This window comes from Phocoena sinus, chromosome 5 (genome assembly GCF_008692025.1).
Source record: "Phocoena sinus isolate mPhoSin1 chromosome 5, mPhoSin1.pri, whole genome shotgun sequence".
Taxonomy (NCBI): Eukaryota; Metazoa; Chordata; class Mammalia; order Artiodactyla; family Phocoenidae; genus Phocoena; species Phocoena sinus.
Window position 1 is genome coordinate 13398135 of NC_045767.1, and position 24851 is coordinate 13422985.

General features: G+C 40.7%; 2 protein-coding genes and 1 long non-coding RNA gene across 17 annotated transcripts in view; 2 read left to right on the forward strand and 1 right to left on the reverse strand.

Moving 5' to 3' along the window:
* Window positions 1-4310, forward strand: part of SCLT1 (sodium channel and clathrin linker 1) — a 260510-nt gene extending 256200 nt beyond the window's left edge. For 2 of the 3 annotated variants that reach the window (XM_032632760.1, XM_032632762.1), the window contains exons 21-22: window positions 1746-1819; window positions 3785-4304. In XM_032632760.1, the coding sequence (XP_032488651.1) occupies window positions 1746-1819; window positions 3785-3827 (117 nt within the window). In that variant the 3' untranslated portion in view covers window positions 3828-4304. Of the gene's footprint in view, window positions 1-1745; window positions 1820-3784 lie in introns of all 3 variants that reach the window. The other variant, XM_032632761.1, reaches the window with a different exon arrangement.
* Window positions 4311-12858: 8548 nt separating this feature from the next.
* On the forward strand, window positions 12859-23485 carry LOC116753890. Its single transcript, XR_004349910.1, has 4 exons — window positions 12859-12980; window positions 13900-14044; window positions 14430-14555; window positions 22510-23485. It is a non-coding gene; the product is annotated as an uncharacterized LOC116753890 (long non-coding RNA).
* Window positions 16095-24851, reverse strand: part of JADE1 (jade family PHD finger 1) — a 214966-nt gene continuing 206209 nt past the window's right edge. For all 13 annotated transcript variants that reach the window (XM_032631859.1, XM_032631867.1, XM_032631865.1 and 10 more), the window contains 2 exons: window positions 23498-23615; window positions 16095-20035 (listed from right to left, as the gene is read on the reverse strand). In XM_032631859.1, the coding sequence (XP_032487750.1) occupies window positions 19125-20035; window positions 23498-23615 (1029 nt within the window). In that variant the 3' untranslated portion in view covers window positions 16095-19124. The remainder of the gene's footprint in view (window positions 20036-23497; window positions 23616-24851) is intronic.

Consider the following 24851-nt stretch of genomic DNA (forward strand, 5'->3'; position numbering starts at 1 on the left):
TGACACCTAAATCTGGAACTGCACTGTCCAATATGATAGCTGCTAGCCACAGGCAGCTGTTTAAATTAAAATTAAATAAAATTAAAATTGAAATCTTCAGTCACACTATTCAGATTTCAAATGCTCAAAAGTCACATGTAGCCATGTCATATTGGACAGTGTAATATAGAACAACTCTGTCACCCCAGTAAGTTCTGTTGAACAGCACTGCTCTAGCATTATGTTCTGTCTAAAACTAGGCAGGTATTCATTGACAGATTCGGAAGTAAATGACATGCTTTGAATGTAGTGTTTCAAATTGCAGTGTTTTTATTGCAGTTTTTAAATGGAAAAAAATTACCTAGCTTATAGGTTTAACTTCATTTAATGGACATTTGTATATGACCATATAAATCTAAAATACCATATAAAAGTCGTCCAATGGGAAATAGAGTAAAAAGTGCAGAACATCAATGAAATTATAAGGGGCAATTACTCCTAATGCACACGTATCACATAAATGAAATGGGCCATTTGTTCTAAAGTAGGAGCAGTAGTCTCTCCTGTTAGGATCAAAATGAAAAGAGTTTAGTGATTATAAAGATAGGCTTGAAACAGACTGTTTAGATAGATAGAGAAAAACAAACCGAGTTACTGTATTAATAATTATATAATATTTGGTACTGTTTCAATCAAAATCAACATTATTCTTAGATTTTATTACAGCAGTGACTAACTCTAAATACTGAATTCAGTTTGTGTTCATGATGTTTATAGATTTTTTTTTGAAATCTACTTGTGGTATGAACATGGCATAGCACTTAAAGAAAATCCAATCATAATTTGCCCTTCAATTTTCCTGCCTCTTGAAAGTAATTATAGTTTTACCATGTAAGTTTAACTTCTTATGAAATTATGGATTACTGGATGAATTAATTAATTATTCAAGAATTCATTTAGATTATAAGGTAACAGGAGCCAAGGTGTATGGGACGGTATCATGAGAGGAGGTATTTTGGAGTCAGGCAGATAGCCTGGTGCCATTAAGTAGCCATGTGACTTCGGGCAATTTCATCTTCTCTAAGCCTCAGTTCCTTCATGTTTAACGTAGGATAATAACACCTCCCCAGTAGAGTTATTGAAAGATCAAAGTAATTAGCACATACAAAGCACTTAGCATAGTCATTAAGTGGTAAATAAGATACTTATATGTAGAAATTAAATTTCTATATCACAGTCTTTAAAGGTTCAAGTTTACCTTTTTCAAGGACTGTGGTAAAGAAAATGCCTACCTGAAATCAACTACCCGCACAAGGGTACAGTTACAGAACCTTAACGATATAATCCAGTTGACTTCTAGTTGTCTCCTTCCTGACAGAATTAAACCTAAACAGTCCAACAAAGATGTTTCTCCTGTTATTTAAACTCCCTAGTGGCAGAGGTTATACCATTCCCCTTGTGAGCCTTCTTTTTAATGTTTGTCGGTAACCACTTCACAGATTTTTCCCTAAGTTTTTTTCCTTCCATTCTGTTCTCATTTGAAGATGGAAAGTAATCATTCAGCATTTTCCCCATACACAAAAAGGAATTTATTCCCTGGAGTTAATTTTTTTTTCTATTTTAAATGTGTCCAAGTCATAAACTTTTTTATAAGACATATATTCAGTCTTTTTTAATCTTTATCTTTGCCTTCTCTGAATCCTTTCTAATTTTCCCATTTTCTTCCAAAAACTGGAAACTCCTGTTAAAAATGATATCCTGGGAAGGGCTTGATATTTAATGAAGTAAAGGCGTTTAAACAGAAATCCCCAACCCCTGGAACCGGGCCACACAGCAGGAGGTGAGTAGCAGGCGAGCGAGTGAAGCTTCACCTGCTGCTCCGCATTGCTCCCCACCACTCCCCGTCGCCCCCCGTCGCTCCCCATCGCTCCCCATCGCTCTCCGTCGCTTCCCGTCACTCCCCATCGCTCCCTGTTGCTTGCCGTCGCTCTCCGTCGCTCCCCGTCGCTCCCCACCGCTCCCCACCGCTCCCCGTCGCTCCCATCGCTCCCCGTCACTTCCCATCGCTCCCCATCGTTCCCCACCACTCCCCATCGCTCCCCATTGCTGGCAGTACCACCTGAACCACCACCCGCCCTCCCCCAATCCGTGGAAAAACTGTCTTCTACAAAACCAGCCCCTGGTGCCAAAACGGTTAAAGACCGCTGCATGAAAAGATGAATATTGGCTCTCACATGTCATTCTTACCAGTGCAGCCAAGCATCATGTCATTGCTTCAGCACAAGCCCTGCAGTGTAGTCATTCAGTCACGCTCGAAATGTGCTGTTCTGATTAACTTTTTCTATATCTTCTTCATCCATCTCTGGACAACAGTTAGATGTTCCAAGTGTATCATTCTAAACTATTGAATGCCACACTGTGTTCTTTTGACGGGATGGGATTTTAAAAAATCAGTGAAGCCCTTCTCTGCAGGACACAAAACCTAGAAACTATGAAAAGAAATTAATAAATGTGACTATTTAAATTTCAGATTTCTGCAGAGAAAAGTCGTAAAGTCAGTGACAAAAGAGAAAAATATTTGCAAGACATATGACAAAAGGCTTGTATCCTAAACACACATAGAGTGGCTAATCAACAAAAAAAAAAGGGCTGCAGTACAATAAAGTGAATAAAGGATAAAAGACAGATGGCTTTTAAACATTTTTAAATGCCCAGCTCCTCCTCACCCAAAAGGCAAATAGAGACTTAAACTGTAATCACATATTATTTTTCACCTGTCAGGTTGTGAAGGTTGATAATGCATTGTGCTGGCACTTGCACACATCACTGACATGAGTGGGTATTGGTACAACCTCTTTGGCACCCAACTTTGCAGTATCTCTCAACAGTTGTAAACCTAACCTGGGACCTAGCAGTTCTAAGAATTTATTCTGCAGGTAGTGTACTTGCACCTGGGCAAGTCTGTGCAAGGAAGCACGTAAAAAGACTAATTGCAGCATTGCCTATAATTCTAAAAGATGAAAGACCATCTAAATGCCCATCAATAGGAAACCAGTTAAACTATGGAATAACCATACACGGGAAATTCTGCAGCTGTTAAGAGGAATAAAGTAGATTTAATGTGGAGCTATTTCTAAGGTAGATCATTTAGCAGGAGAAAAATATGAAAAGTGTGTATAGTACTTTATCATTTTTTAAATAAAAAAGGGTGAGGAAATATGTGCATGTATTCTCACTTAGAATATTTCAAGAAATATACTTAGAAGCTGGAAATAGTGGTTTTGCCTGGAAAGAGGGATGTGGAATGAAGGACAGAGATGGGAAGACTTCCTTTATGCTGTATACTCTTTTGTACTGTTAGATATCTTTTACCATGTGTCTGTATTATCAATTCCAATTTAATATTTAAAGATTATTTTCTTATTAGACTTACTGTGATCTGTCATCATCTTTTTATTACCAGCCCTGCATTGTGCTGGCTCACACTTAGTTTGTGTTCTAGCCTCTTTCCTGATTAACTTTTATCTAGATGTTTTTCATTCGTTTGTAAAATATGTTTTGGAATTCTCAGTGTATTACTGAGCTATGGAATGCCATATTTGACATGCATATCTCTAGGGTAATACAGGCATTTTAAAGTCTCAAGAGTAAAAGAGAAATGAACACAAAAAGCGACCTCTAACAAGACCCCTTACAATAAGATTATTTTCAATAATTGTAAGTTGTGATGCATTATACTTTGTATTAGTCTAAGATTTTTCCACAGAAAAAGTAGCTACTTACTCATTGTTTATTTCAATTGCAGCTCAGTGCGATTACAGTACAGAGAAGAAAAGCAGCCTCCATGATGAATCTGGAAAATATTTAAAAATATTCATAGTTCACTCACAGAACTTTATACTTGGGAAAGCTGTTGGACTAGAAGTTTATTAAAATGGTAAAACCTGCATAGAATGGTTAAGGCTTGTGTCGTTTTGCATAAGCATTTTCCATTCTGTTTTGAGGGTTATTGGAAAACAGAGCAGCTTCCTGTAAGTAAAGAAAAGGTAATCCTATATTGAGCTTCAGTAGAGAATAAAGCCAGCTGGGAAGAACTCATTGCCTTCATCAACGTGTCTATTTTTTAATTCCTCCTTTTTCCCTTGGAAGAGCGTAACAGTTTTCAAACTATGCTAATCATGATAAAGAGTTTTAAGAAATTGCTTGAATTTTAATATTTCAGGTTCCAGAATTTGAGAATTTTACATCTGTTACTCGTAACTCATTTTTAAAGTTCCCAAGTATCCGTTTTATTATTAACTCACATGTAATAAATTATGCACTTTCTAAAATGATGCTGTCATGTATTTTATTTTATTTATTTTTTAATTATAAATTTATTTATTTTTTATTTATTTGGTTGCATTGGGTCTTCGTTGCTGCACGCAGGCTTTCTCTAGTTGCAGCTAGCGAGGGCTACTCTGCCGTGCGCAGGCTTCTCGTTGCAGTGGCTTCTCTTGTTGCGGAGCATGGGCTCTAGGCGCACGGGCTTCAGTAGTTGCGGTGCGTGGGCTCAGTAGTTGTGGCACATGGGCTTAGTTGCTTGTGGCATGTAGGATCTTCCCAGACCAGGGATTGAACCCATGTCCTCTGCATTGGCAGGCAGATTCTTAACCACTGCGCCACCAGGGAAGTCCCTGTCATGTATTTTAATGTAATCATTGTAGTGATTCACTTTTACCTTACACCATTTTCAGTATTTATCAAATATTGATATTTAAAAATTTGGGAAGGTTTTCATTTGCTTGGGGTTTTGGGGGTTTTATTTTGTTTGTTTCTGCTATTACTCAAAGCAGTATTAATCAAATGGAATCTTAAGTTCTGAGACTGCGTGGGCATTGAACTATTGCAGTCCTATTGATTTTCATAGATCCATGTAGTTAGTCACTGTCTGCTCCTAGTTTGAACGTGGTGTACCCTGCTTTCTGGTGATTAGGGTAGATGGGTTTGCATCTGGACAACAAGTTAGGAGACCGTTGCAGTAGTCCAGATAAAAGATAATGAGTTGAGTTTGAGGTGACTTGAAAACATGCCTGTGTAAATATCCAACCAGCAGTCAAAAGTTTAGGACTGGTGCCAACAAACTGGGATAGTCATGAGGTCTTTGGCATGGAGCTGAGATTTGAAGCCGTGGAGTGTAGGGGCTTGCCTCCGGGCCTTATGTGATGTACTGACTACCTCTTCCCCTCCATTTCTCATGCTGTATCCCTGACGATGGCCTTCTTTATCTTCCATCATTCCGTTATCCTCCCTCCCCACATAGGGTCTCCGCACATACTTTGCCACTTGCACATTCTTCAGATCACTACTCAGACAACACTGCCTCTGAGAGCCTTCCCTAGCCTCCAGACTGGGTTAGGTCCCCTTGTTGTACTGCTCTTAATATATGCTATATTTTTTTCCTGTATAGCACTTACCAAAATTTGTAAATAACTCTTTTTGAAATTTTTTTCTGTAATGTCATCTCCTCCCCAGCAGACTGCAAGCTCCTTGAGAGTAGGACTCATGTTTACTATCCTTCATCGTTGTATTCTTAGCCCTCAGCACGGTTCCTGGGACATGGAAGGTATTCAAAATTGTTTGTTCAAAAACTGAAAAAGAGTCTTTAAGGACAGGCCCTTAGAAAATGCCTTCGTTGGTTGAATGAGCTCAGGAAGAAGAGTCACTGGAGGAGACTGAATAGGAGCAGTGAGAGGCTGGTAATCAGGGGAACCCAAGATGACAGAAACTAAAGGACGGATGAAATCTGATCTTATAGGCAGGAGGGGGCAAATGCTTGCTAGTGTCAAATACAACGATGAGACCAAATAATACAGGCATGCCAGTTAAATGGTAGATAGGCGCTTAGCTTATTTCCATTTCTTAAAGAATTTGATTCTCTAAGTTCCTTGCCGTGTCATTCACAGACTGATTTCCATGTAATAAGAGTTATGTTCATATTTATGTTTATAGGATATAGTGTTTATTTTTTACAACTTTTAATTAGAGAAAACGTTAGAATTATATCCGACAAAAAAATGAGACTGCAAGAGAAAGCACTTCAGAAACTAACATTGCAGACAAATGAAATATAAGTATTATTACCCTGTTTTAAAAAGAAAATCTAACTTTCCAGACTTATTTCTTTAAGGAAAAATCTTTCAACATAGCACTTTCTCCAAACTTCGGCCAAAGGCACCTACTCTTGACATTTTAATACTAACAACCTCCCCCCCTCCAGTTGGCTGTCTTTCTTGAATACTTAGATATTCTCCAAGAAAAGGATAAGCTGCTAAATAAAATGCCGATAATAGGCCCTTCTGACCTCTGTTCGATTTGAAGAGACTTAAGCTATTAGCAACAGAACGGAGCGTGCATGGTTTTTTCTTCCAGAAAAGTTTGTTAGCTCATGATTTCTAATGTAAAAATGTCGCGTTTTTGACATTCCTCACATTGGTCAGTCTTAACTTCATTTACACAGACAGTAAGTATCATTTACTCTGTGAGCTTTATTTTAGGAGACAGGGGAAATGAATAGGAAAGGGAGAAAAGAAATGATATAAATCTGAAATTGGGGGTAACATAGCTAGTTCCTTTTATTTATTTGTGTTTCTATATCGTGTCTCCCTGAGGAAGAAAAGAGATATGATTACCTCTTCTTCACTTTGTATACAAATATGCAAATTGGGGCAGCCAACAATCTTCTAATTTCTCCTCTGGTGTGAGAACTATGGGAGAACATTAGTAACAATTCAGTCATTCGTTTATTCAGCAAATATGAATATTTCATAGCTGCGCAGTCTGCCAAGCCAACTCAGACAAACCAAGGAAGAGCGAAAATACACTTTTAAACATTTTATTATAAATTCTGTTCTTTAACCATAATGTGTTTTATCAATTTTTCCAAAATAAATCTGTAATAAGCTTTTTTTTGTAAACCTCTTAATCAAAAATAATGACTAATTTTTTTAGCTTACTTTAAAATGTATGTATACATATAGATATGTATACAGAGAGGAGACAGACACTGCAACACCCCAGTGTTGCCTATGAAATCTGTCCCCTACCAACTTTGTTTTTTTTTCCTTAATTTTTTTTGGCTGTGCTGCACAGCATTCAGGATCCTAATTCCCCAACCAGGGATCGAACCTGTGCCCCCTGCAGTGGAAGCACAGAATCTTTTTTTTTTTTTTTTAATTTATTTATTGTATTTATTTTTGACTGCATTGGGTCTTTGTTGCTACGCGCGGGCTTTCTCTAGTTGCGGCGAGCGGGGGCCACTCTTTGTTGCGGTGCGTGGGCTTCTCGTTGCAGTGGCTTCTCTTGTTGCTGAGCACGGGCTCTAGGTGCACTGGCTTCAGTAGTTGTGACGCACGGGCTTAGTCGCTCCGTGGCATGTGGGATCTTCCCGGACCAGGGCTCGAACCCGTGTCCCCTGCAGCGGCAGGCAGATTCTCAACCACTGCGCCACCAGGGAAGCCCCAAAGCACGCAATCTTAACTGGACCGCCAGAGGAGTCCTCACTACCAGCTGTTAAAGCGTAAAAAATGTGTAGCTTTTTTGACAACATTAATGTTCTTAGTATTTACATAAGGAAGAACTAAGTAAATATGTATATACTTAGATAACAAAAATCATAGGATGGAAAGGCATTTTTAAAGTAATTTTTTACAACACTGGCACCCACCCAACCACCAAGAAAAAAATCTACACTAAGTGGCCCTGTAGCCCAAGGGTTCACCACAAAAATTCACACGTGCCCCCACATGCCTGTAGACGCTCCCAATGCACTAGCTCTAACCCTACACTTACTTCTTCCACTCAAAAAGTATTTTGGAATGTAAGCAAAGGAGAAAAACATTATAGAGATAACTTTGAACCTGCTCTAGTTTCTTCCTTTTTAAGTACATGTTCTTATAGCTCAGTCCTTTACTTTTAGTAACAAATTACCAGTGTTCCTGTGCACAGCTGTTGAAGTTCACGGGGGCGGGGAGGGCAGCTCCCTCTCCCTTGAGGTGGCCCAGTCCACTCTGCAACAGCCTTGACCACTAGAAAGTTCTTGCTGCTACTGAACTGAAACGTGTCTCCTCCCTTCGTTCTGCCTTGTACAACAGAGTAAGTCTAAACCATCTTCCACATGGCAGATCTTCAGCCTTCTAAAAATAATTATCATGCTCTCCCTGTACTTAGTAAGCATCTCCATTTCCTCAGAGGACTTAGTTTTGAGTCCTTGCGCCAGCCAGTCACTGGTCTCTGAAAACATATATATCTTCTTTCACTCGTTCAATAGATATTTACGAGCATCTTACTCTACACCAGGTATGCTTGGGATGCCTCAGTCTTATGCCCAGAGCCAAACATTATTTTCACGGTACAAACTATTAATTCCCTTGTTCTGGATCGTGACTGGGAATGGTGGGGAGAGGGTAAGTGATACCTGCCCAAGGAGGGGGGGAGGACAGCTTATTAGAATCTCCAGGGAACTGTGGCTTCACGGTACATACCCTTCCCCTTTCCCTCGCCCCAAGAAGAGTGACATATTCTCTTACGGAAGCCTGCTTTGACAGTTACTGAGTTAGCGATTCAGGAAAATGTTCATATAATTTCTCATTAGTACTTAGGATGACAAAAAAAATGAGAATTACTGGTCTGGAGTCTACGCCTTCCATTAATTCAGCTTAAAATCATGTTAGCTGTTTTGGAAGTTGAATCACACTGTTGGACAGGTATTGAGCATATTGTTGACTGAAATCTTAATTTTTTTTCTAAAGGTTTTGTTGCTAAGCCAGATCTTTGCCCCAGAAGTTGGACTGGTCATTTATTGCTTTTCATTATATTATTACAGCGTGCTGAGGTCATTTTACCTCCTAATTCTGTCATCCAGTTTGTTACCTATAAGCATAGGAACTGTGTCTAATTTTGTTTTATTGCTATATTTCTTGCATCCATGACAATTTTTTATTTACAGTGAATTCCATCTACAGCTTTGATAAACATGCCACCCGTATTTTCATGAAAATCACTGAAAAAATGAGAACTAGACAGATCTGAGTACAGTCAGTCTCTTCGAGCATACCAACCACCACCTCCCATGACGGGTTATAATCAGGACCCATGAGGCATGGTCAGTCAACCTGTTTTTAATCTAGCCCATATTGCTGCTTCCACACTATCGTAAAAACATCAAGAAAGACCTAGGCTTCTGCCTAGGAAAGTTCATTTATGCTGCAACTGTCATACTTCCCAGACCTAATCTAGTAATCCTGTCTGAGAAGGCAAGTTAGATGGGTTTCTTCTTAGTAAATCCATGTAGCATCCTAGTAATCACTGCTTGTTCCTTTTACGTTTATCTAAAACCCTTTCGGTCCTTTAGTATGGCATGATGGAAACTCTCGGTCACAATTTTTATCCTTTTTTCAAAGAATAAGAAAGCCATCAGATCATAATATGATGTATGAGGAAATCTGTTGGCACTTAGATCTGTGAAGATTAAAAATATGAGACTAGGATTTCCTGTCATGTGAACTGTGTTCTAGGGGATAAGGGAGAATGAGAGTAGCTACAGTCATGTTTCTGCAAATAACCAAAAGAATCCATTGGATCCATTGGAGAATCTTCCCCTGGATCTACAGTAACCATGCTGATCTGTATTAATGTCTATTTATTGAGCACCTACCTTATACAAGCATTGTGCTAGCATTTTGCATTTATTATCTTGTATAATCCAACAACCCTGCTAGGTAGGTGTTGCTGTTAGGTCGGTGTTGCTGCTAGGTCGGTGTTGTCATTCCTTTTCTGAAGAGATAAGGTGTCATAAAAGTTAAACACCTGGCCCAGGGTCACAGAGATGGAAAGTAGCACTGCAGGCTTTCAAACCAGGTGTCTCCAACACCAGATTCCTTCTGCCAACACTGCATCCTTAGAGTCTGTGGAATTTGTGCTTTTGACATCTCTCCCATTTGCTGACAGTGACCGGGCAGTCACCTCTACAGGTTCTCTGAGTGCCCCCGGGGTTTTTTTGTTTGTCTTTGTTTTGTTTTTTACATTTATTGTGTACTTCACTTCTATTATTATTACATTGTAATATATAATGAAATAATTATACAACTCACCATAATGCAGAATCAGTGAGAGCCCTGAGCTTCTTTTCCTGCAACTAGATGGTCCCATCTTGGGGGGGATGGGAGACAGTGACACCGATGTGTGTTGCTTATGTCCAGTCTACTCTGTGATCTCGTTTTGGTCGCCGTCACTGCAGAAAACCCTGCTTCACAATGACTTTAATCCAGAACGTATGGAGATTTGAAGTTGTCTCAAACATACTTTTAAGGCCACCGTGATTCGCGATCTCAAGCAGTTGATCCTCTTCTAGCACGGACAAAGTCGATTCACCTGGCTTATTCACAGATGGGTTGCAGATCCATTCCTTCCCAGTTTGGGGTCTTTTGTGGTTGGGAAGTAGTGCTCAAAGTCTTTGGAAAGCTGAGATAGGTGATCATGCACCAGCTGGGAGAAAGAAGGCCCTGGCTTAGTCTCTTTCAAAATCTCTGCTAATGTTTGAAACATGTCAGAAATCCCAGTGTTCACACATCTTCTCTTATGCACAGAGGTGAGATGGCTTCTAAAGGTAGATCACTGGCCAGAGCTTTTGAGTTACAAGAGCCACTTCAAAGATTTCTTTTAGAAAAACAGTCACCACTGGCAGCACGTTTCAGTGGCACAGAATGGGTCACAAAACTTGCTTACTTGTGTGGCATATTCAACCTGCTCAACAAACTCAATCTGTCACTTCAGGGGAGAACAACTGTGTTCAAGTTGGCAGATAAAGTGACTGCATTCAAAGCCAAACTGGAATTATGGGTGCCCCGGGGTTTAATTCCTCTGTGTCACGAGGCTCGAACTCACTGTTAACAGCTCGGTACTCTCAAACAAGTGCTTCACCCTAGACTTCAGGTAACTCTTACTAGTGTCCATTCTTTCCTTTTCAGTTCAAGGATTCGTGTTCTTGATAGAAGATACAGACATAAAATAGGTTTTGAAAAATTCTGCGTTCACTTTTTCATGCATCAGCCTTATTGTAACGATTCGGAGCTGCGACCGAGTCTTTCTTTGCCTTTTCTGACTCTGACTCTAACCCAAAAAGCCCTTTTGGTTATCAAATTATATGCATTACATAGAAAACTTCCTAAGAAAAGCATCTTCATATCTAGTAGGATTTGGGTATTTTTTCAAACCTTGAAAAGAAATTGGCCATCACCTAAAAAGTCAAGTAACTTCAGTGAAAAATACAGATCTAAGCAAAGGAAGTTATATAAATTAGTGGGTTACCTCCTTTAAAGGTTTCCAGATTTCTTTTTTTTTTTTGATTGCCTTACAAAGCTTTCTTTTTTTCAGTTGAAGTACAGTTGATGTACAGCATTATGTTACAAGTGTACCATATAGTGATTCACAATGTTTAAAGGTTATAAGTTATAAAATATTGGCTATATTCCCCATGTTGTACAATATATCCTTGCAGCCTATTTTATATGTAATAGTTTGTACCTCCTAATCTTCTACCACTACATTGCCCCTCTTCCCTTCCCTCTCCCCACTGGTCACCATTAGTTTATTCTCTGTATCAGTAAGTCGTCTTCTTTGTTATATTCACCAGTGTGTTGTATTTTTTTAGATTCCATATATAACTGATATCATACAGTATTTGTCTTTCTCTGTCTGACTTATTTTACTTGGCGTAATACCCTCCAAGTCTATTCATGTTGTTGCAAATGGCAAGATTTCTTTTCTTTTTCATGGCTGAATAGTATTCCATTGTGTGTATATGTGTGTGTATATATACACATACATATACGTGTGTGTCTATATATATATATATATATCCTTTATCCATTCATCTGTTGATGGACACTTAGGTTGCTTCCATGTCCTGCCTGTTGTAAATAATGCTGCTCTGAACATTGAGGGTGCATGTGTCTTTTTGAATTAAGAGTTTTCATCTTTTCCAGTTATATGCCCAGGAGTGGAATTGCAGCATCATATGGTAGCTCTGTTTTTAGTTTTTTTAAGGACCATCCAAACTGTCTTCCACAGTAGGGAATTTACATTCCTACCAACCACATCCTTGCCAACATTTGTTATTTGTGTTCTTTTTGATGATGGCCATTCTGACAGGTGTGAGGTGATACATCATTGTGGTTTTGATTTGCACTTCCCTCATGATTAGCAGTGTTGAATATCTTTTCCTGTGGCTGTTGGCCGTCTGCATTTCCTCTTTGGAAAAATGTCTATTCAGGTCTTCTGCACATTTTTTAATCAGGTTTTTTTTTTTTCTGATGTTGAGTTATATGAACTGTTTATATATTTTGGATATTAACCCCTTATCAGCCATATCATTTGCAAATATTTTCTCCCATTCAGTAGGTTGTCTTTTCATGTCGTTTATGGTTTCCTTTGCTATGCAAAAGCTTTTAAGTTTAATTAGGTCCTATTTGTTTATTTTTGGTTTTATTTCCTTTGCTTTAGGAGCCAGATCCAAAAAAAAAAAAAAAAATACTGACAGATTTCTTTAATAAGTGGTGACAGTTTCACCAAAAAAAATTTACCAAATATCTACCAAAAAATAATAAATATGTTAAATTGTGTTTAGCAGTTATAAAGTGGTTGATACTATATTATATGATTTTCCTGTGTCAAAATAAGCATGGTATTTTAAAGCGAGGTATTTGAAAGGTATTTACTTACTTTGAGTGTTTGGGACTCTTTGAGGCAAAGATATGACCACAAGCATTTGACATGAAAAAGAGAAGCTCAAATGATTCAAACGGTAAAGCTGGAGCAGAGCCAAAATGAACAAGAAAAGAAGGAAGGCACGTCTGAGGCTGCTACATGGAGGAAGGAAACACCAGAGGAAAAGATTTGCTTCATGAAGAAATGGCCTCACGCTGATGATAATCTGGAAATTAAGCCATCAGCCAGATTAATAGGTAAAATAACCATAATTAACCCATAATTATAAACGTACTATTTAGGACTCAGCCGTATATAAGCCAAGTAGTAGTGAGAGTATCAGGATACATTAGTGATACATTAGGAATGATGGTATACATTTTTTTTCTTTTATCTTTGCTATTTAATTTGCTTGACTTATTTATAAAAGCTAACCAGATTTATTATACTTTATATCACGAAAATACTGATTCGAACGTTTTGCATAGCATGAGAGTTTTAAGACGTTAGTCCTAACTGCAGATTCATCGTCTAGAAACAATGTGAGTTTAAATAATTCTCTTCAACTTTCCAGGTAACGTGTCAGGATATAGAGAAATTTATTCTTTGAGTTCTTGATAGCAGTGCTATTTTTTATCATAGGCGTATATTTTATATCTGTAAATACGTGTGTGCGTGTGTGTTACATAAATGTATAGGACACTAAATTAACTAATTCCATTCTCCCTAGAAGAAGGCAGGGACGAACTGACTACAAGCCAACGATATTGCTCTTTATCCATTAGGTTATGTTCATAGTCATTCAAGCAGTTACATTAACATAATATTTTAAACCAAGGGAATTAGCTTTACTTTACAGAAATTCATTCAACTGAAAGTTCACATGTATACTCCTCCGTATACTCGAAAACACATGAACTACTTTATGTGAACTCTTTTTGTATTCTGAGAGGCAGTAGGGCCCAGGGGGCTTAGTTGCAGCCTGGCTAGGATTGACGCCCAGCTCTACCACCTACTGACCTTGAGCAAATTACTTAACTTCTGTGCCTCTGTTTCCTCATCTGCAGATAGATAATAGTGCCTTCCTCACATGCTGTGAGGCTTAAACAAATTAATACGCATAAAATACCAAGCAGTGCCTTTGCCATTTGATAAGCCTTTTGTAATCATGTACAGAAGCCTGGAGGTTCTCTGACGAGCTTGTGGAATAACAAAGCCAGTTTTTATTGTGGAAGTTATCACTACGGAGATAGCGCTGGCAAGACCGCAGCTAACTGGGAGCAGTGATTGATTTCAGCAAGACTTGAACCAAGGAAACCAGGTAAGAGGCTGCTGTGACAATCCAGGCAAGAAATGATGAGGCTTGAACACTCTATGGCAAGCGGTAGTGGGATTAAGAGAAGCAAAAGTTGCTGAAGAGATACTACGTATAACACATAGATCTAGATCAGCATTTGGCTACAGGAGTTGAAGAAATAAGAACAGGTTCCAGGCTTGGTTGGCATTCTCTTAAGGCAGGATATAGAAAAGGATGAATTCCAAAACCTCAAGCACCTGCATACATCAAAGAGGAAACGCCCAACAAGCGGTCCACCAGAACTCAGGAAAAGCTGGATTGCAGCAGCATCAAACTTAGCAGCACAGGGAATGGTCAAAGTCAAGGAAGGAGATAACAGATTTGCTTTTACCCCCTTTTTCAATCAAAGGTCTGTTCTGCCCCGGACTGGAGCACATCATCTAAGGCAGTTCTGAGCACTGAAGGGAAGTCATATTGAAGATTTCAACCTTGAAGTTAACTGCGAAGTTTGCTGCAGACGGCGAATGTTTCAAAGGTAGAAACCGTTTTCTAAGTGACCTGGCTAAAAACACATACACGAGTCCCCGGTGCCACGTTTCCCATCACATGTTGCAGAATTGCCAGCGATAGGCCCTATCCTCTGGCTCCTGGGGACTTAATTTCCCTAGAGAACTATCGTGGTTATTCAACTTTAGACCTTGTAGGAAGAATCACAGTTATTTCTCTCTGGGGTCTTACTCAGAGCAAGCTATGTGGAAGTGAATAGTCACTAAGGAGGAACAAGGAGAAATAAACAAGCTTTTAGCCAAATGTATGAACAATTCATGTTTAAAAAAACTGGCCATGGGCTTCCCTGGTGGCGCAGTGGTTGAGAGTCCGCCTGCCAACGCAGGGGACACGGGTTCGTGCCCCGGTCCGGGAGGCTCCCACGTGCCGCGGAGCGGCTAGGCCCGTGAGCCATGGCCGCTGAGCCTGCGCGTCCAGAGCCTGTGCTCCACAACGGGTGAGGTCACAACAGTGAGAGGCCCGCGTACCGCAAAAAAAAAAAAAAAAAAAACTGGCCACATTTTTACAAAAATTGTAAATTAGGGACTCTGTACCGCTACCCTGTTGTGACTCCTGTACATTGTAATCTACATGAGAATATGTAACCCTCCCAGCTCTTTGCTGTTCCCAGCACAAAGGTGCATTTCATTATATGCTAATGCCTGCATGTAGGGGTTGAGTAAAGCCTGTTTCAGGCAGGGAGAACACCAAACTAGGAATTAGAACTAGGGCCTTGGCCCGGTCCCGCCAATGCCTAATGCTATGATCTTGGACATGTCTTCTCTGTAGAATAGAGATACCTCTTCTTTGCCCTAATGTTCCAGAATTCTGTGATCAAAAGAATGCATTTAATGAAACTGCGCCCTTTGAAAATTATTTTTTAAGAGCCTTATAAACAAAGTCTCCCTGTCATTCAGAAATAACCTTTTTTTTTTTTTTTTGCCTCAGAAGGCTTATCAGTCAACATTATGTTGAAGAAGTCAGTGTCTTGTTCCTAATCATAATAGCCAGACATTTACCAAATGCCTACTACGTGCTTTATATGAGATGCTCTATGAGCTTGCTTTAAATATCACAGCAACCCCAGGAAGATAGTAGGATGTCACTGTCCTTTCACAGAAGGGAAAATTGAGGCTTATAAAGGTTAGGTGACTTGGCAAAGGTCACACGGCTGGTGAACTGTATGTACTTCAGCCTCTAAACCCAGGTGTCTCCAACCCTAATGTGTAAGTTGCTTCAACTGGTTGTTTTCAGCTCTAAAACTGTATTCTGGAAAGAACTCCAGGTGGGGAACACTAAAATCAAACCATTATCGTATATCAGTGTCCCACCATCAAAGTTGAGCCAGAAAGCAGCCTAGTGAATCTGTGCTCTTCCACAGTCTTGGTCATGTTCCCTGCAGTTCGCGTTCCTGATCTAAGCTGTGAGACTGTCGACATGTACCATCATGTGAGACACCGCATACATATGCAGCTAAGTCATATACATCTAAATATTTAGCAAAACCAGATTTCAAGACACTCTAAAATGTACTGCAAAATGTACAGCATTTATTCACATACAGACAAAAAGGCACAAATTCTACTAAATAGTTCAACAAAAAAATACAGCTGTCCTCAACTAGTTTTATAAATACTTTCAAAAAGGGGGCAGAAATAAATACAGGATTGGGCCATGTAATATAAAATAGTCATCTCTACATATACTTTGTTTAATTCTGATTTTTAACTCTTCATGCACCTTTTTTTTTTCAACTTTAGCTGAATGGACACCAAGCTAGGCACATAGTGAAAAATCCTCTGTACAAGGTTACAAATGTAATGACAAGTTTGTCCATTTCAAAATAATTAAGATTTGTACACAACACATATAACCCTTCATTTAGATTTTGTGTTTATAACCTAACAAATGACATTCCAGGCAACTTTACAAAAGTTTAACTAGCCTACATTTTGACATAATACATTGATCATAATCAAAGATATTTCTTGGTCAGGATGCACAAGGAAAGATAGAGAAAGCTTTAAAAAAAAAAGAAAGAAAGAAAAAAAGGAGGAGGAGAAGGAGAAAAGAAGAGCAAATGGTTCCGTACTCAGAGTGCAGGTGGGCAGGTTCGGCTGGCTGGTTGCCGCTCGTGCGGCCTCGCGCATACAGAGTTCCCAGCAGGACCTGAAACTCACCCACTCACAGAGCTATCATTACACTGTGCCAGAGAAACTGAGCCCTGTACCATTTGCATTTCAAAGCAGGAATTAAAAGTGTGGGCTTTTTGTTTTGGGGTGTTTAGTTCTTGTGTGGGTTTTTTTTTTTTTTGTTTTGTTTTGTTTTGTTTTGTTTTTGGTTCAGCATAACTTGGAACGTTTGAAAGCTTTTCAACCTAAATGTGGGGAGAAAACAGGTAAGGCATTATTTTTGCACAAAACTAGCATTCCTAATAGTGCAAATGAATCTGGTACCTCTTATAATGGTGAGAGGTCATACACTTCACTAGAATTAATTTAGATTTTCTTTTTATGGCTTGACAAATCATCCCTCTATATAGTCTACTCTCACCCAGAGCTGTTGCTGTAGTCAAAAGATAACTGTAAATCGAGTCCACCTTCTCCTGTATCCAGCAAAAGGTTTTTTGCTCATATGCAAAAAAAAAAAAAAAAAAAAAAAAAAGATTTTTAAATTATGCCGAGTTAATGTACAACTTGGATTCATAAGAAACTTCTAGTATCTGTAGCAACAGTTTATCTGGACAACAGTCTTTGAAAAATGAGCCCCATAGCTCAAAAATAGTCAATCTAAAAACCTGGGTCATTCTTTCCCCTCCCCTGAATTAGCTACTAAAATGTATTCGAAAAGTTAAGACTTGGTTTGAAAAATGTCATACATACAATGGGGATGTATCAGATCCACTATTTGATCATCTGATAAAACTTGCATAGCAAGATGGAATTCAATAAGCCTTTTTCCTTGTTGACAATCGTCCGGAAGACTTGAAAGGTAACTACAGAACTCAAAGCATTACTCATTAAGTATCAGAATGTCCCTGCCACATGGAAACAAATGTATAAATGAATCAGGAATCTGAATACTGATATTAACAAACTAAAGGATAATTTAGGGGAAGTTGGGCTTGTTCCAAGTGCCCATAACTCTAAATCTCATTGCTACTTAAACTTTCCTTAAGTTTGATTCACAACTACATTGAATTCCAAAAAAAAATTAACAGGACCTTAACACTATCCACTGTCTTAATACATAATGCACTGCAGCGAGTGCAAAAACAGAACATTGTACTCAAATTTAATGCTAAATTTATTATTGCTGATAACTTACTGGTTATTGCCGTTTGCAATTAGAAAGTCCAAGTTACGAACTAGAGCTTAGAACTCTGACTCCAGAAAACCTATTACACGTCAATCTCTTTCCTGTATAACCTTGGTCAATCAATGGTAAGAGGTTATCGCAACTTATTGCCTTTCTATTTTTTTTTAAATATAACCTGTTTGTTTTGCTTTTTTTTTTGTTTTGTTTTTGTTTTTTTTTGTTGTTTTTTTTTTTAAAAGGAATCTGTTCATGTTGGAAGGCCGGATTCCCCAACATATGCACTAGTGGTCGGCTCTGGGAAATATGAGTCACCAGAGTCTGGAAGTTCATCACTTGAACTTGAATAGCCATTGTATTGTTGGAAGCCAGATGGCCAGTTTTTGCCAGTGGCCAGCGAAATCCCAAGCTGGCCCGAAAGGCAGTGGTTAGGGAAGAGAAAGGTCAAAAGGACTGGTAAAGAAAGACGGGACCTCAACTGCCCTCTCTCACAGATGGAACTTTGTAATGGCTTCACCCTCCACCGGCCCTATATCCACAACACATTCAAGGGCTTCTGGCAGCAGGACCTTGCTTACATTTACCCTAAATCTCCAAGCTCCAGCGGCTCTACCCTGTCCCTTCAGAGCTTCCAGTAATGACTTTTAAATTTTCTCTTCCCTCATCTGCTATATTTACACATGAATTCCCTAGAGTTACTGAAGCTTCAGAGCTACTGCCCGTACACTATAATGAAACAAAAACAGCCTTGTGGGCCAAAGTAGAAATATGATTTCAAGATCCACCACAGTCCTAGAAAATAAGTTTTATGGGCTATTAAATGGTACGTGAGCGTTTCTCAAGAACCATATCTGATTCTGTATATTCAGGTAACCAAGAGTTTGTGCTTTGGGAAGAATACAGAGGGCAGTAAAAACTCATGAGGCTTATTTAGAAGCCTTGCCCTCTTTAGGAACTTAATTCATCCATTCTTATTTTAGTGTTTAATTAATTCAGCCTCTAGTCTTAGCAGTGTCTTACGGTTACAATCTAACTCTTGTGTTTCCTCAACAAGTTGCAAATAACACACTTCTCACAACAATGATTTATAAATGACTCAAAAAAAAAAAAAAAAATTCAATCTGAATTGCAAGTAAATGTGTTTGTGCAGCTCAGGAGTGACGGGTTTCTGCTCGTCCCCCGTGTCTGAACTCTCGCCTACCCCGTGACAAGCCCGTGGTGCTCCCAAGCCATCTCTGCTTCATCAAGAGGCCAAAATGCTTCTCCTGATAATGTCTGTCCTCCTGTTAATGGTGCTGCTGGCATGTATACATTTCTTTTCTGATGCCTCGCTCTCTGAGTCACTCATCTCTACATCAGGGACGTACCCGTCATTCTCGTTGTCAGATTTCAACTTGCTCTTTGCCCTCTCCTTGGCTGGAACTCGGCCTAAGCCCAAATAGGGGTAGTCTGAGTGCTGCTGGTGGCAGGCCCCCTCGTGGGCCTCTCCCTGCTGCTGCCGTTCCCCCTTCTTTGGAATCCGGAATCCTCCCCAGTTTTTCACTGGGCTGGCAGGTGTTGTAGGCACTTTGACTGCAGTCTGGTTATAGTTTACTTTGATTAGGGAGCCGTTGCACTTGGGCACCGTCTCTTTCCTCGTGCCGGGTGCTGACTGCCCCACTCCAGGGGAGGTGGCAGCTCTTGTGTTGTCCACATGCCTCTGGGACATGTCTGTGGACCTGAGAGGCTTGTGGCTCTGTTTGAAAGGTCTGTCCTTCAAGTCTCCCTTACCAAGATCACAATGAAAACGATGGTCTCTTCTGTTCCCGTGGTCTGGCATCACCACACCGTTCTTCTGTTGTGCTGATATGAGACGTGCTTCTGCAAAGGTCTTTTCAAAACTCAAAAAGCTCTCTGGGACCACCATCCCCTCCCTTCTACTGCCCAGGTCTGGCTGCTTTAGCAGGGTTTTGCCTTCACTTCCAGCACTGTTCTGCAACGGATCTCGCTTATGGGGCTTTTTCATCGAGTGAACCAAGGAAGTACCCATTTGCTTCCTGAAGAACGCAGAATGCCACTTCAAGTCCTCTATCTTGGGGGCGTCGGGGCCCACAGAAGGGCTGTTAAACAGAAGCATGTTTTCCAGTGACGAGGAGGAAGACGAAGGTGGCGCACCTACGAACACAAAAACCACACGTCAAGGAAAGTTACAGCAGAGGCAAATCCAGAACAATAAAGTTCCAGACCCTCAGCAGGGCCTTCCCACCCAACAGTAAAACACACAGCCACCCACTTTGTACAAGTTCGGTATTTATAGTAAAGGTAATTACCTGCCGTGAAATCTGAATACTCAATATCCTCTATTTTCTAAAACAGCTTAAGTTCATGTACTTTTTCATGAAACAATGTCTTTTCAAGGAATACATTTTCCGTCAAACAAAATAACTGATCTGATTTTCAAATGGGATTCACTGCGGAATCCGTCTGCGGTGAAGCAAGCACTGCTTCCACCCGGTCTCAGAGCAGCGCCTGCCAAGAGCTGCCACCTGCCACGCCTACAGACTGGGGGGGGGGTAGGGGGGGTGGGGGCTGGGGGGACTGGGGCTTTTAAGGTTCTTTCTCCAAATTATCTACACCCTCACGGCGCGACATGGCTATGATGAGGATAAATACACGTCAATTGTGAAGTGAATAAAGGAAGGTGTTTGAAATCGTTCTGACACAGAGTACATCTGTTTACTCTCATATGTAAAACCCATTTGTGGAACTAAACTGAATTGCCATCCAACACAAGGATAAGTTAAACTGGTGTTTTTCAAACATTTCTGAGGCAAATCACAGTAAGAACTAAGTTTCACAATGTAAGCCAGTAAAAGCTCACTTTTCCTGCAATCCTATTAGCCTTCATGGCCTGATAGGCACTCTGACAGTTTCTGTTCTATTTCACTTGTTTTAATGCTAGTGATGACCTGCTAAATTCATCTCACAACCCGGTAATAAACTGTAACCCTCAGTCTGAAAACTACAGGGTGAATTCATAACGTACTAGAGTTCATCAGAAGGACCACGTTCCTGCAAGAGCCTCCAGAGCACCTACAAAGAGCAGTTTTCATGTTTCCCGAGTTATGAACCACCAGGAAAACAAGGTTCCACCCCAGAGTAGCAGGCAGGAGCCCATGTGAGAGTTTAACTGCTGAGCGGAAACGGACACTGCACGTAAACAGAACAGAGCTAGCAACTCTAAACGTAAAATTATCATGACCGTAGGCAGGGGAGGGTGTTTTACAATCTGCTGGTTTAGAAATGGCTGCTTTCTCAATAATCAAACTCAGGGTCAACCATCACGCCACACGTCTTATTTCTTTTATGCAGTCAACTAATGTGGGAAAATAGGAAGGTTAAGAGGGGCTATTTTCCAAGCTCTGATTTCTCTCCTGACTTGGGATCCATGTCTCTGAAGGGCCTCTGACTCTCCTAAGTATTGTCTCCACTGAGGACACGCATCCAGCAGAAGGGCCCTGCCCATTCTCGGAACCACGGGACAGTTTAAACTATGGATCCTAGTGACACATGTTAAGTCAGGGCCATCTCTGCCTCACTCGGAATCCTCTCTCTTACAAGGTAGGTCAGTGTGAGGCACGAACGACACAACTGAAAGTCTGAAACTGGAAGAAGAAAAAAGGCATCCCAAGGGGTTTCCACTTCATTCCCTGGGGCAGTTCACAGGAAGATTACCATTGCTTCCAACCCGTCATACCTAGTGTGGGTCACTCCTCAGAGGGTGGTGAGGACCCCTTTTCCTGTTCTGGAACAGCAGTAGGACTTCTGAACGTAGATCTGCATTACATCTGTTACACAAAACACTTCCTAACCTTGTTAAGAAGCTCAACCACTTACCAAAAAACCTCAGCCACGAAATACAAGGGAAAAAAAAAACAAAAAAAAAAAACTGCCTGCAATAACCATGAAAAACGACTCGAGTGAAATCAGATGAAAACGTTCTTTACAGCTTATTTTCATAGGTAATCACTCATTACGTAAGGACTTTTAACAAGAGTCACAGAAAGCCCTCCGCTGGCAAAGCTCCACAGACACAACCTGCACTAATGATCCCGGGCGGCGGCAGCTCGGCCTCTGCAGCCGGAGGCTGGGTGACCCGCACCAGACAGCCTTGGGGTGGGGGTGGGGGGGCCGCTGTTTACACAAGGACACACCAGGGGCAAGGGAGAAAACAGGTCCCCTATTTTATCTGCATTCAAGTAGGAATAATGAAGAGACAGAAGTTCACCTTAAAGAATCTGAGTCAAACTGCTTGTACTCGTGACCCTAACTCAGAGAAATCTATTTTAAAAGTTTGACAACTCTAAAGTCTAGCTGACGATATAACACTTGATATATCTGGGAAGTATTTACTCTTGGGAAGGAAATTACCTAGGATGATATTATTAATACGTTAATGCTATCAGAACAATGTAACACACTTCAAGAATATCATTTAAAACTCCCCAAACTTTTTCTCTCTTTGTTCGGCTGACCAGTTTGCCTCTAGTCACACATATCCAGTTAGTTTTAGGTCAACCCAGAATGTGGATTTCAACATAATAGGTTATAACAACTTCTTTGTTGTATCTGTGTTTCCTAATCTACAGAGACGAAAAGCCACAGAAGCAGAAGGAGAGTAAGCCGGTGGACTCTGCACAAAAGGCAAGCAGGGCAGACACTGCTGCTCTAACTTCAAAGGGCAGCAGACACGAGGTCCCCTAAGACCCGCCTGCTCGTGGGTCATGGTTCTGCCTCATCCGCACTCGACAGACTCTTCCTCCTCTGAAATCCTTATAACGCCTGTTTTCTGGGGCTTCTGATCACGGAACGCTAGTGTGGAAAAGCACTTCAGAGGGCAGGATTCTGGACCAAACCTCTTACAGACCAACAGAGTCCCGGAGAGGTTAAACAACTTGCCCTCCTAGGCACTTGATCTCAAAGTCACTCAAGTGTTCTCCGAAGGTGGGGGAAGTCCATGTCTTAGTTTTCTTTTTCTCTTTGCCAGAGCAATGCAGCATAGGCAGCACTAAATACATATGTTGTGCTGAATCTCGAAAGTATTCAAAATTCCAACTACACCAAAAGAATCCACTGTGAATGTTACCTAAACATGGATATGTGCCTTAAGTACACAGTCTTAAGATATATTTACCATATGTTACAGGTAGATCCAAAGGCTAGATAATTATAAATCTTTTTAGGTATCCCCATGATACTTTACATTTATCAAGTGCTTTGCAATATGTAAGTTACTCTTTCGAGTCTCACAGTTGTTCCCAGGAGGTAGCAGGAGATCTCATCCTCACGTTACATGTGAGGAAACGAGGGAGACTTGGAAAACTTAAGACCTGCTTGTGTTGAGCCTTTAAGTAGCCAATACAGGATTTGACCCATATGTGAGGCCCAGTTCACAGCCCTCTCCTCTAGACCACGGTGCCTCGAATGCCTAAAGATTTTCTTCAACAACAAAAGCCTTTGCTTCTTTGATTCTTCTACAGTATAAAAGAAAATTAAAGAAACTAGCATTTTTTTCCCTTAACAGAGGGCTTACAAACCCCTGCCCTATTGTTTGACCTACCAGGGCTTAATGCATACCTGAAACTCTTTCTTGCTCCAAAAGCTTAGTGTAAAGATTGAATATCTGTTCCTGGACTTTGCACACAGATCGTTTAATCTTTTCCCTGCGGGTCACCATGTAAGTGAGGTTCCGAACCTAGAACGTAGAGAATAAAGATTCTAAGTAAGCAATACATTATAACAGGACTTTGGTGTTTTTTGTTTTTTGTTTTTTTCCCTCTTTACCTGAGAAAATTTTGTCCTACTAGGTCCTTGAGTGACTTTTGATATCCAAATGTACTTTAAACATTTTAGCTAATCTCTCAGCCTCCCTTTGGGGTGCTAACAAGTATTCTGCGTATACCCCTCAAGGTGGGTAGCAGCACAAAAGAGGCTGTCAGAGGAGGTCCTGCCCCTGCACCACACCTGGCCACAGGCTCCTCCTGGCGAAGAGACAGACGCCCATCGGTGTCCAAGTCCAAACATGCCAGCTCTTGCCAAAGGACTCTGCTCATCACCCCTTCAGTATCCTCTTCCCATGAATTCTATCGTCAGAGGCTTCAGAGCAGTTCAGAAGCCACCTCTGCTGCACTTTATCAAGCATCTTCTGAAGATGGAACTAGACAGCATTAGGGTCGAGGGCCATCAGAGGGAGAAGCCCCTCACAAACAATGTCCCCACACGGGGCTCACTAGAAGGCCAGGTAGTCACCAGGAGTCCAAGTAAACTTCTTTTGTTGACACTGAACTCTCTGAAGTACCTTGGAACTTACAGGCCGCTGTGTTCCTACAGCGTGTGAACACCTAGGGAACATCCTTCTTGCTTTGCCATTGACTTGCTAGCTCAGCCTCTCAAGGCCAGCTTTCTGTATCACCACCTGAAAAACTGAAACTGCCCTCTTCTCGATTCATCGGTCAGTAACCGAGAAGACCGCAGCACTAGGAGCTCCGCTTTGCATCTGACGTGCAGCCACTGGGGAACGGCATGCAGGTGCTCATTCACCAGTAGCAGCCAATCAACACTTAAACTTGTTCCCCATTTTCAGAGCCACCTGTGACCAGTCAATATGGAATCAACTTTTAATGACTTAATCAATAAACCCCCTTAAATCTCTCAGTCCTAAAGCCTGCCGGTCAGACCTGATTAGATTGCACGGGCCTGAAAACCCAAAGGTCAAATGCAACACAGCAGGTAACACAATAAACCTTTCTTCAGGAAGATGTGGACAAGACCACCCCAGTAAGCTCAGTGGCAAGACTGAAAACAGGGACTGCGTATCCCCATCAGCTCCTACACCAAAGGCATGACTGCACTCTCCTAACGCTTGGGCTATCCCTTCTCCTGCCACCTTCCCCCAAGGCCACTAACCTTTCGGCAGCGAGAGTGGCAACAA